Source organism: Epinephelus fuscoguttatus, linkage group LG19 (assembly GCF_011397635.1).
Source record: "Epinephelus fuscoguttatus linkage group LG19, E.fuscoguttatus.final_Chr_v1".
Lineage (NCBI taxonomy): Eukaryota > Metazoa > Chordata > Actinopteri > Perciformes > Serranidae > Epinephelus > Epinephelus fuscoguttatus.
The window spans coordinates 24,498,612-24,512,100 of NC_064770.1; the positions used below are offsets into that span (position 1 = coordinate 24,498,612).

Sequence of the window (13,489 nt, forward strand, 5' to 3'; positions counted from 1 at the left end):
GTATCGCAGTCATATCTGCCACCTGCCGGATGCAGGCGTGTATCTGCCACGTTGCTGTAGACAACAGACTCTCACCGGGAGGATGTAGTTTATGTTTCTCCACACTCGGTGGTGGACGGCGGAGAACTTACAGCTGCTAGTTTACTTTCACAGACACCCGTGTGTCGGGTCTCTGTCAGGTGGAGCCGCTGACAGACACGCCACGCGGCTTTAAGATGTTGACAGACGTGATTTTGGAGGAAGAGTTTGACAAGAGTGAAGAGGCTTGGTACGACCCGCAGGACCTTGAACACGGTAAGTGTTGCTCGGGTCTGCGGTCGCACCCTAAGTTGTGTCCGACTGTGTGGACTGATGTGTTGTTACTCCAGCAGAATAATGTAACTGAGATATTGTCACATCTGCTATGGCACAAGCTTGTTAATGAATACACAGATCGCACGGGTTTTCTCTGCACTGACATGACACAAATGGCTGTCAGTTGAGATTTAAGTCTGTAGTCTACACTTGTGACTAAATCATCACACAAGTCATGAGGTGAAATCTGGTGTCCTGAGGCTGTCACAGCTCCCCTGTGGGTGGTTTCCCTCTGAAACGCTTGCTTTTCATGCTTGTTGTTTGTGCTGTTGAGTTCACAGAGGTGGCTTTGAGATAAAGAGATTTCACACAAGACAAACTGCACATCACATAAACCGTAATAACATTAATGATAAGCAATAACCAGAATAAAACTGGAAGATAATTCTCTAATATGTATTGAAAATACACTTTACAGTTGTGTTTCTCCTTAGTAGGTCGATATTAAAATTAAATTATTTGTCAGTCTTTTTAATATACATATGTATAGATTATTATTATTTTCATTTTCAGTTAATCTGTTGATAACTTCTCTATTCATTAATTAGTATTTTAGTCTATTAAATTGTCAGAAAATGGGGGAAACATATTCTTCTGTGTTTTCCAAATCCCAAAATGATGTCCTCAAATATCTTGTTATGTTCACAATCCAAATGTTTTCAGTTAAATGTGGCAGAGATGTAATAAACCAGAGAATATTTTTATTTAAAGAGCTGGAATTAGATTTTTTTTAAGTTTTTTTTCCCCTTTAAAAACAGATTAATCAGTTGTGAAATTAGTTGCCGATTAATTTAATCGTTGACAGCTAGGCTAATTGATTAATGATTGTAGCTCTGTCACAATAATGAGATGAATATAGCTATGTATCTGTATGTATAGCTGTGTCTAACTTTAGTAATTTATTTTACTTTATCTTATCTTATCTTAAAAATTGTAAGAGAACAATGAGCAGAATTGTAATGATCAATAAGTCGATGCCAAAAAAATGAGCGGCCACAACTTTAACTTCAACTATATTTTGTCCCTAGGGAGCAGTTAGTTGCACAGGAAGTAAAAACACAGAGAGACACGAGAGAACACGTAAGAATAAAATACTCAACAATCAGAAGGAGTGATCTGAAACAACAACTTCATCAGTGTGAGGTTTGATGCTTCTGTCTGACATATATGAATGAAACGTGAGTATATTTGGGGTTTGACCTGTGCCAAAGACTTGTTGCTTACAGCCCTGGTTAATTACTGTTATAATTAAAATGATGAATGTAGAAATAAATGACCAAGTGAGCAGTCTGTCCAAGATGAAGGAAAAAAATCTTGGCCGTTATGGGCAGAGGAGTCACATTCCTCATACACAGGCGGGTCTGTGCACAAAGTGATGGCAGCAGGAAGGAAAGACTTCCTGTAGCATTTTACAGCTGAGCTTACTGCTTGTAGATTTAAGATCCCAGATTGTGCGGCATCCTCCTGTTCGCTACAAGACATTCACCAGATTGTTTTTTGGCTGCGTGGCAGGTTTGAATTAAAAATCATAGGGGGCATACACTGCTCAGTGCGTGAAACATGCTTGGTTTTATTGTCTTCCGTTCAGAGGGCTCGTCAACACTGCTGCTGGACAAGATCCAGACTTTAGTGGGAGAAAAGGTCACAAGATCCCAAGGCATGCCTCAGATTCCTGCTTGATTCACCAGTGCCAGATGCTTAATAGTGTGACACAATGAGGTGTATGTGTGTGCGCCAACCTTTTACACACGCTCCAGTTCTATCAGTTGCCTGTGTTTGGGCATTGAAGCCCATCTTGCGCCCTGTGTTTACATCTTTTCCTGTGTTTCTGACAGATCTCCACTTGGCAGCGGAGCTTGGGAAAACCCTCCTGGACAGGAACCATGAGCTGGAGCAGGCCCTACAGCAGATGTACTCCACCAACCAGGAGCAGCTGCAGGAGATAGAGGTGATCAATGTTCGGAAGGAACTCATGAGAGTTCTGGAGGCCCCGGCAGCACTAAACTCTCAGCTGCATTTCCATTTCACCACGCAAAACACATGCTGAAACATATACACCTTCTGCTGTCAGAGCATATTGAGCTGCAGATATTTGGTGATTTTATTTGAATGAGACAACAATGACAGATTCATTGAGGAGCTCTTTCACTGGAAGCGAGGCGCCATTGTGAATTTCTTTAAATAGGATGGAGTAAAAGCTAATCCTGATCTGTCTGACCCAGTAGTGAGCCTTTGGTGTGGCCTTGGCAGGATGTTCGTCTGCCTAATTATAGGAAAACTTTCACCTGCTTATTTGCCGCCATCTACCTTTTACTTGGACATGGTCAAGTCAACAAGATCTTAAAGAAGGCTTTGCTTTTGCTACAAATATTTATGTGTTATTCCCAACCATTTCCCTTAAAGGACCCCTTTTCTATCATCAAGTAAACGGACGACCCCTGACTGACATGTTTTATTGATACTTCATATTATATTTAATGCATAACAATACCAGCACAAATAACTGTACACTTAACTCAAATAGTGAACGCAATAACTGCAGGAAATTTGTGAAAAATGGTTTGGATTCATTTTGAGCACCTTATTTCATGTGAATATTTCATCAGAGATGACTTTTCCTTATATTTTAAGGAACTTTCTTAACAATTCTCCGTCTGTATTATGTGTATATTTTTAATTTTTAGCAATCATACATATTTACTAGGCTTCTTTTTTGACAGTTTCAGTGTTTTCTTCCAACTGACGCTCGGCCATTGTTCTTTTAGCTCCTTGGTTGTTTTAACTGTGTATTTTAATATGCAGGATGCAGTCGTTTAGCACAAAGTGAAGGCTCTGTGAATTATTTATCATTATTTAATTAATTATTATTTGATTAAGATTTATCCTGTTTTTAGATTTATATCTTGAATAATTATTTAAACTTTAAAAACCAAAAAAAACAACAACTTTTCTTCACAGAAATAACTGAAATGCTTAGATATAGCATTTAACCCACTGCTCTGTAATTATTATTTTTTAAAGTTTTTCTTACACCCCTTAAAAATCAAGAAGGCTTTGCGACCCCCAAGAGGCGTCAGGACCCTCTGGCTGTTATGTCAGTCTACCTCAACAGCAGAGCATAAGCTCATAAATAAACACACCTAGGCCCTTATGTTTCAGTACACACACATCATGGCACCGTGCTGATCTATTTGAGTACGAGAACATGGCATTGAGCGGACCAACAAAGATAAGAGCCTTAATTTGTTTACGGTAGCGAGGGCCTGTGGCTCGAGGGTTTATTGAGGTTGATATGATAATCCCCATACGTCTCCCTGACCCTCATCCTCATGCAGTGTCCGCCACTGGTCCTACCCACTGCACTAATAACAACCTCAAAGCTGTGTGTGTGTGTGTGTGTGTGTGTGTGTGTGTGTGTGTGTGTGCGTGTGTGCGTGCTGCCGTCCTTGACAAATGGTTGCATTGATTTCTACCAGAGAAAAGTAATTTAGTTGAAAGAAGATGGTGAGCCACTGCAGAAACATCTTTGTAGATAATGAGCACATTATTGTCCACCGTGCAGTATAGCTCACAGACGCATGTTATGGTTCCCTGCCACAATGCTGAGTCCTTTTAAAGGCCTTTAACTGGCAGCTCTTTTTATCTAAGGGTGCCTTTGTCTGTGTGGTAATAAAATGTGTTCACGTAGGATGTAAAACCAAATGTAAAAGTGTGTAAAACTTGCTATCACCTCTCTTTTCTTTTCTGTGGGTCGGGTTTAAAGAAGAGTTAAATAACCTCACATGTTGCTGCTTAATGTGTGATAATCAAGTGTCCTGTAGACTTTAGTATTTCTCACATTAATCTGAGTCAAGAAATCAAATCTATAAGCACATGTGGAAGAAGAAATAGGGAGCACTGCACTGGGTTGATAGTAAAAAATCAGGTGCTCTTCAAGGATAAGGCAAGTAGTCGAATAAGAATAAAAAACACAAAGACTGTCCAGCTTCATTAATGTTGAAGTCCATAGTATAAGTTGGCAGTCCTAAAAGTATCTTAAACACTTTGACTGTAAGTAAAACTCCTTCATAACACATGGACGACAAATGCCTGTCAACTTTAACAGCCATCACCAGGGTGTAACAGGCACTTTAAAATTTATCGAGAGGCCATGTGACCCGAGAAACACTAGAAAACAATGACAGTGAAAATAACAGAAAGAAATGTAAATATGTTCTGTGACTGACTCCCACGTGTGACAGCAGAAAAAGAAGCTGAATCATGAAAAATAAAATGAAGGTCAAACTGACAGTGACAGTAAAAAAAACCCCAGTGAAAATAAAATAAGAGCTGATACACTGGGACAAACAACAGCTGGACGAGACAGACAAAATCAAATATCACAATACTGCTACGATACTGTAGGGTCGACTATCACAAAACATATATGTTTACACAATGACATTTTTGATAAATAAGCATCAGTAATGTGGATGTAATGACTAAGGGGGTAAAGGCAAATTAAAAAAGCTAGCACAATAAGTTGGAAAATGACGTCACATCACTGTAATGTAGCCTTTAAAACCAGGAAAAGACAACACTTTTTTACGATAGCATGGTATCCGAAATCTAAGATGATATCTGGTCTCATATTGCAGTATTGTATGATATCAGTGTATTGCCCAGCCATCTGGACAACAACCTCACTGGGCCTATAAACACATGTGTAGGGCTGCAACTAACAATCACTTTCATATAAAGTGAAAACAAAATTAAAAAATGTCCAACACAGTTTTCTAGGGCTCTAGGTCACGTATTCAGAAGTCTTATTTTGTCCATCCAACAGCTTAAAACCAAGCGGGGGAAAAAATGAAGCCAATGATTGAAGTGCCCAAAACTGCAGTTCCTCTAATGGCCACTTGAGGCTGGCTCTAAAAGCGAGTCACTCCCCACTGACCCCCATGTTAAAATGCCCAGCTTGATAGCCTGGTGCAGAAAGGGTTTTGATCTTAAAAGTTAATTTAAACATTCATGACAACTGTGCAGGGGATTAATTTTTGTCTAACTAATGCGATTACATTTTGTTAAGGCTTAAATTTCTGCATATTTAAGGGCAGGGCTGTTTGCAAGGTGTCATTCCAGTATGAGCCAGAGTCACCCCTCGCTCTTCCACAGCTTTACCCTCTCGTCCAAGCATGGTCACTTCTGGCTCCAAAATCCAAGATGGCAACAGCCAAAACGCCAAACTTGAGGCTTCCAAATGGGAATCTACAAACCAATGGGTGTCGCCACTGTGGCTATGTCCATTATTTTTACCCTGCCTATGTTCAAAACCTAAAAATACTCAGTTTACAATTATATAAAACAAAGAAAAGCAGCAAATGCTCAATTTAGTGATGATGGTAAATTCACAACAGAGTTACACTGATTCATACATGTGTCATTTATTCAAGATATACTATAACAAACCTCAAAGACACAAACCAAGCTAAATCTCATTTCCCTCTCTTGCTCTCCAGCACCTGACCAAGCAGGTGGACCTCCTGCGTCAGATGAACGACCAGCACGCCAAAGTGTACGAGCAGCTAGACGTGGCTGCCAGGGATCTGGAGCAAGGCAACCAGAGACTAGTGCAGGACAGCCGCCTGGCCCAGCAGAAGATCCAAAGGTCCGTCCACCAGTTATCAGCGAATATATATAAAATCACATGTTTAATTAACTGCAGAACCTCAGTGCCATATTTCTCTTCATTGTCCTTCAGTCTGACAGAGACCATTGAAGGGCTTCAGACCTACGTGGAGGACCTGCAGACTCAGGTGGAGGAGCTGAAGACAGCCCAGGCAGAGCGGAACAAAAGAGAGCTGGCAGAGCAGCGACGCAGCCTGGGAGCACAGAGTGTGTCCTGCCTCAAAGAGCTGTACGACTTACACAATGACAGGTATTTCCTGTGTGTGTGTGTGTGTGTGTGTGTGTGTGTCATTGTACATGTTCTGCTCTACTGTTGCTGGTAACAGAACCACAGGATGAGACAGGGACTATTTTCAGAGAGGGGAAATGCGTGGTAGGTGTTAGATGGTTGTCTTTCCTACACCTTTTAGATGAGCTCCTGTCTGTTGTCTGATCGTCTCCTACCCCCAACGCACTGCTGTCTCAGCCCCTTGAATGCTGACTGGACACATGCAGGTCACCCAGAGCCAGACCTCCTCCTCCCTCAGACATAATCCACAAGAGAAAGACTTTAATCCTCCTTCATTGTCTGCAGCGTCCTCATACATACACACAACTGTTGCTTTAGCCTGCTACGTGTCACGCCACTTGTTTGATGTGCTTTGGAGAGAGCAGTGGAGTAAATTACTGTTTGAGGGTCAACAAAATAATTGTCAGCCCTAAAATTTGGTAAAGTACGCCACCTATGTTTATGTATACAGAGGATTTGTCATGGCAGCACCCAGGGGCGTGGGTTTGTTTCAGTAGTGGAAACAATGATGAGATCTAGCAAATGACATATTATGAGTGTAGTTTATTAAAGGTGTACTAAAGCTATATTAGCTTTTTTTTCCTCTTTGGTTCTGTGTCTGCAATTTTTATAGCTTCCTCTTGGATGCATGTTGCTCATGGTCCGACACCTGGTTTCTCATTTGTAGACATTGCGCACGCACACAACAAGGCCTGAAAGAGGCGTACACCACTTCCCACGGAAAAGTTGCGATCTTTAAAAACAGACTTGATGGAAGAAGCTTCGACCTGTGTTCACGAACATTTTGGAGATGCAGATGGTGAGGTGGAAGCCTGGTTGTAGAAACTGTCCAACATTTTTTGGCTCACACCATTTTTGGCTTTAGTCTATATACATACATTTATAGAGATCTGACACTTTATGATAAATAATCTTGTATTTCCCTCCATATTACAGAGAACACTCTCCTTAACCGCATTCAAAGCCTAGATAAAATCATTCTTTACCTGCAAACACAAATATGCACTCTCCCTCTCTGACCCCAGTCATTCCAGCAAAAAGATAAGACAAAATCTAAGTTGCCGGGCAAACAAAAAACACAAAGCACAAGCTACAGGACACTGTTTATAGAGGTTTTAGTGAGTAAACTTAAACTGCAAAGTTTTACTCTCAAAGTGCTATTTCCACACATGAATTAACATTCCCTGTCCCCGCTCAGGCATCTAGCCCACGATGGTCTGCATGTGGATGGACTCTGGTCAACGCAGGGCTCCTTCTATGACCGAGACAGACGCCAGGACCCAGAGGAGGAGAACGTGGCTCTACAGCTCTCAATCCAGACCCTCAAGAGCCAGATAGCTGTGGAGCGGAGCCGCAGGGAGGCTGCAGAGCGTGAGAGTGAGCTGACATCTAAAGAGAACAGTGGCCTGGAGCAACGGCTGGCACTGCTGGCCGGCTGCCGAGCCAGGCAGAAGGAGCTGGAGGCCGAAGTGGAGCAGCTGCGGCTTCTGTGGCGTGCTGACTGTGCCAACAGGTAGGCCTGACATATATGTGAACTAGATTTGATTTGTCAGATTATTTTGGCTCTGTTTTTTTGACTGACACTTGGTGATACAAGTTAAGACCTTCAACAGGTGTAATTTTGTGCCTCCACTCTCACCAGTGTCAGACGGCCAGACCAGCTGTTGCTGCCTGATACAGTATTCTTTGGCTCAGACGAAACGCCGGGGCAGGATGAGACGGAGGAGAAGGTAGAAAAGGAGGAGGATCAGAGAAGATACAGCCGGCAGAGGTGCAACAGTGACAGCATTTTGAGAGCGACGAACCCGGACGAGATTCGCCGTGGTCACGAGCAGCTGTGTATAAGGCGAGCGGAGGCGGTGAAACAGAGGGGCATCTCTCTGCTCAACGAGGTGGATGCACAGTACAGCGCGCTGCAGGTGGTGTATTCATAGCACGTCTTGTACAACTTATGCACTATAAATATCTCCTTGACTGGTAATAACGACTGTAGACAGCAGTTAAAAGAAAATGTATGAATTTCCCTTAAATGTGCGTTGTCTAGGTGAAATATGACGAGCTGCTGCGGCGGTGCCAGCAGGCAGACGGGCCCAGCCATAAAGCCGTCCAGACGTCCAACATCCCCTTCGCGAACAGCCGAACCCGCCGCCGCCGGTCCTCAGCCACTCTGTCTGACCTGATGGTGGTTCTGGAGGACGGCCAGCAGCAGCCCGAGTACAAGGCTCTCTTCAAGGAGATCTTCACCTGCATACAAAAGACCAAAGAGGACCTCAGGGACAACAGATGTCCAGGCGAGGACAGCGATGCCCAGGGATGATTGTGTGATTTATAACTCTGGGACTTGCACTCGTTTGTAGCTGTCAACGTTGGGGGTTTTTTCGACTAAGGAGAAACTTGGAGGTTGCTTTGCTATTAAAAAATATCCAGAGGGTGCAGATGCAATATCTTAGACATGCTGCAGTCATCTTATCTCCTGTCATTTTGGCACACCGATGCTTTTGTTAGTCAGCACTGTTCCTTTTATTCGTCCTTATCAAAAAAAATTACTTGTTACAAGTGCTTTCCAAAGTTCAACCACAAACACACAGAAAACTATAGATGGCAAAAAAATAATGATAAGAATTATTACGTCGTAAGACCCTGACTAACAAAAAGCACATTTCAGTGTGTCGTATTACGTCCTCCAGCAGTATTCAGTGTGTATGTAATGCTAACCCCGTGACCACTTGATCATTTGGTGCTTGGGAGAGAGACACACACACAGAAACAGTATTGTATGTGTGTTGGAGTTGTTGCTGTTCTGTAAAAAGAAATGTTGTAATAGGATGAAAAAGTGTAGCTATGTATGTAACAACTAAAGACTCAGGAGTTGGTGATAATTAGCTTAATGGCTAATGTGAGTTGGTTTTTGTAAGTAGGCAGTATTGAGGGTCATTGGCGTGTCACCAGATTAATATCAGTGGACACTGTAAAAGCTAGTCTGTGCTTTCTGTTTTCATGTCTGCACAGCTTCTGACGAGTGTCTGTATGCCAGTAGGACACGTAACAGCTCTGCACTTTTTATGACTGAATCATATTTTTGCCTTTTTATTTATTTTTTTTTTTGAAAGAGAAGATTAAATTATATTTATTTTCTTTGTTGCTAAGTATTCAGAGCAGATTGGTCAGCTGACTGGAAAGTAATTGTACACTGAGGTGCTTATTTTGTGGTTGTAAATATTCTGTTCGACACGTGGTTGAAAAGAAAATACAGAGGTAAAATTGAAAAAACTACAGAAATGTTCTCTTACTTATAAACAATTTCCTATGCCTCAAATTGCAGGAATGTTTTCTCTGACTCGGACATTTCCTGCTCTTAATACTGAGCAGAATTTGATTTCAGGTCACCATAAAAACGGAAATACTCCAAATACAGTTTATTTGTACGTCTAAGTTCACTTTCCAGGTGATGTGATGCTCATGAGAAACAAAGCTTAATGGGTAATGCTGATGTTTGAACATACAGTACAGTATGGCATTTAGCAATATGCTGTTTTGAAGCTGTGAAACTCTTGTGATTATTAAAAACATTAATGCAAGAGCCTGCTGAGTTTTCTCTGTGTCCTAATGTCTAAAACATAACTGTCACCATCAGTGCATGCATCTGAAAGTGGGCGCTGCAGCAAAAGAGATAGCATCACTACATAGTTTGTGTGCAGAGTTGTTTCAACATGTCCTCCCTAGAAACAAATCAAAACACGCAGCAGCAGTGTGGCATTTGCTCTCCTACAAAACCCAGAGGACCCCAGTGTCCCCAGTCTAGCAAAGAATTAATGGGGCTTTGTCTCTTTTCATAATTAGGTTTTTGCATAACTGAGATTTCCTCGCCCTGCTTTCAAATCCAATAAACCTCCAAACAAGGGGATTGCATACCACGCTTGCCTGAAGGGGACAGATCTTGGCAGTGTTATAAGCAGACGCAGGAATATTACAAAGGCTTTAGCGAAGCAATCCGCAGAGGTCCGTGTCAAGAGTTAGACCAATCATATTGTGAAAATTAATTAGTACAGAAGCAAAAAAATAGATTAACAAAAGGATTAGCTGTCAAATCAGCAACATTATCCCTCATGGCAGGGAGAAAGAAAGTATCAGAGTTGAAGTTCCCATTACTCATAACTCAACTCAGGCAACTCACTCAACTTCATACAGATGCTGGAGGTTATTTAAAGTAACACCAGTGATCTTGGAGCACAACTTAACTACTTTTTCCAACTTGTTCTTGTTTTTAAGGCTCAGATTTAACAAACCAACAGACAATGTTAAAAGAAAGAGCGGACTCAATAAAAGCAGAAACTCCTCAGCTTCCTTAAATAGAGCAGCCATTGGTTTGCCTTCTTACAGATGCTATCAGTGATCACATCAAAATTCAACTTGTCATCTAAGACAGTGCCCAAATGCTTATTATACTGCTGCACTTGATCACACAAGGAGCGAAAATCAATCAACATCTCTTTGGTCTTAGACACATTAATCTGGAGGGAAGACTGGTCACACCAATTAACAGATTCATCCAGTGCCGGGCCATGATCATATTCTGATCCATGAAGAAGACTTACAATGACAGAGTCGTCCACGTACTTACGGACAAATCTTTATGTGTGATACTTTAACATTCATTTGTTCATTACAAACAAAAAAAAAGAGGAGAAAGAACACATCCTTGAGGGGATCCAGTAGAAGAAGAACTCTGAGACCTGATTGTTAAAAGGTCAACAAGCCAACAAACAATGCTGAAATCCAAATTAAAATGAGATAAAAGTCAGAGAGCTAAAACATGTGCCTGAATATGATTAAAAACAGGAGAAATCAATAAATAGCAAATGTACATGACTAATATTTCCCTTCGAATGTCTCAAGATTCAGCAGATTAGCTGTAGTAAGAAATCAGGATTATCACATATTGGAGTGAAGACAGAGGTGATTTGAGATCTACCCTCGTGCTGTCTTATAGCGCACAGTGCTTTAATAGTGGCCACTGTAATGGGGTTGTTACCGGCAAGTGTCAGAGATTTAAGTTTTTTAAAGAAATAATACATTTGTCAAGGGAAATTCAGACATGAAGCTTCCTACATCAAGCCATAAAGATGTAGGTCCTTAATGCACCCAGGCAATTTTAAGGCAAAGATGAGCACTGAACTGATATTTATGGATATCAGGAAGGTCAAGACCACCTTTCTTGGCCCATATAAAGGACACTAAAGGAACTATAAAAGGAGCTATTCAAGTTATTTATAATTTTGTGATAGAAGAAGAAAGGTGGGATTAATTGAACTGGATATAATAACCTAAGAAGGATATTCATTTTCAACAGTGCAACACGACCTAACCTGGACATAGGAAGGATATACCATCTCTCCAACCTGATGTGTTCAAACAGGGGAACAAGATTTGTTTCGTACATTTGGACAAAATCAGGTGTTATGTGTATTCCCACATATAGAATACAACTCTCTACAAAAAAATACCTTGAACATTAAGGAAACATGGGAATTCGAATTAGATACTATAGTTGACGATAATATATGGGAAGATCTATGTGCAAACTGTCATAAAGGACTCAATCGTCAATTATGGAAAGAGTTTGACTGGAAAATAAAAGTCAGACATTCTAATACCTCTCATCATCATCTCGTCAGACATGACAGAAACCTCACCGGCATTGTGTTGGAGAAATTGTGGGATCACATGCATATTTCTTGGGACTGCCCAATAATTCAGGGGTTCGGGGGCAGCGTTAAGAAATAAATCATAGGAAGTATTCAGCCAGTTATACCCAAAGATAGTTATAGCAAGGGTCAGATGTATGTACTGAGGATACTCATATTGACTGCCAAGAAGAGACTCGTTTACACGATGGAACGATTGACAGCAAGTCTACAAATGAAAATGGACAGCTTGTTGGGGACTACTCAAAAGGAAATGGAGGTGGAATCTGCGGTTTTGGTTTCAGAATACTCATAGGCATTGTGTCTGACTTTCTAAAACTGATTCTGTGCTTCTGAACTTGCCAATCATCTTAACAAGGGTGGATGATGCAACGATAATGTAATAGCCATAGCCTACACAGAGTCCACAGGAGGTGACAATGCCACAGAAATGCTACATGGTGAGTCCAGCTCACTCCATCTCAGGGGTAACTCCTCCACGCACCCCTCTCTGACTGCTCCTGGAGGTCTGCCAGCCGACCACAGATTTACTACTTATAACCTCATAATGTTCTCTCTTAGTGATTTAGGGTCAAATCAATGTTTAATATCCAGAATGATGTATGAATACCGAGACTTTCAGGGGTAATATTGAGCATTACACTGTGGTGCGATGTAAGTAGTACTTTTTGGTGTTTAAATCCGGTTTTGCGATGCTTGTGCTTTACTCGAAAGCCAAACAAGTAAATAGATTGAACACAACTGTCTTTGGTAGTAATTTATATATGGATTGTGTGCCTGCATTACTGTGGTAGCGTGGCCGAGTGGTCTAAGGCGCTGGATTTAGGCTCCAGTCATTTCGATGGCGTGGGTTCGAATCCCACCGCTGCCAATAACCTTTGATTTTGCTCAAAAGACCTCTAATACATGTACGCACCGAGTTGGCAGATGCACGTCTACTTTGTTACGTGAACACACCACGCACGTGCTCCTGTATGGCTCACTTTGCTGCCTCTCCATACCGCGGGGAAAATCTTTGGCAGTGCAAGTGCGCCATCTTGTGGCTTGTGATGACAACAGCGGCTCGGCCCTCAAATGTGACACGTTGGGTGTTTCTTAAAGAGTTCATGGGCCAGACCAGATTTCAGCACCACTCAAGGTGGCAAAATTTAGTAATAATTTATGAAAATGTCTGTAGATGATGTTTTGGTATGATAGACACTCCTGAGTGGCAGCTGTGTCACAGTAACCAGCTCATGAAGTGAACCACCCCCGAAAGTAAATTGCATTTTAGACGCTGGTTAAGGCTTATGGTCAGGACATTATTCAGTGTTTTATAATATTGTGTTTGGTGTCATTTTAAAGGGGACCTTCTTGGTTGTCATCCAAGCCCAATTGTGAATCTTTCTGACAAATACTGAGGTGACTGTGGCCCTTTAAACAGTCAATGACACACATTTTTTCACAATTTTTGCCTAAAATATATTTTTGTCTT

The 13,489-nt window shown here is 41.5% G+C and overlaps 1 protein-coding gene and 1 non-coding gene across 2 annotated transcripts; both read left to right on the top strand.

The window, feature by feature from the left end:
* The first annotated feature begins 52 nt into the window (after positions 1–52).
* On the top strand, positions 53–9,872 carry cdr2a (cerebellar degeneration-related protein 2a). The gene is made up of 7 exons (XM_049562196.1): positions 53–294; positions 2,190–2,302; positions 5,853–6,001; positions 6,095–6,271; positions 7,509–7,823; positions 7,953–8,229; positions 8,355–9,872. The coding sequence occupies exons 1-7, from the start codon at positions 216–218 to the stop codon at positions 8,625–8,627; spliced, it is 1,383 nt and encodes a 460-aa protein (XP_049418153.1). The 5' UTR covers positions 53–215; the 3' UTR covers positions 8,628–9,872.
* Positions 9,873–12,804: 2,932 nt separating this feature from the next.
* On the top strand, positions 12,805–12,886 carry trnal-uag (transfer RNA leucine (anticodon UAG)). Its single transcript has one exon. It is a non-coding gene; the product is annotated as a tRNA-Leu (tRNA).
* The last annotated feature ends 603 nt before the right edge of the window (positions 12,887–13,489 follow it).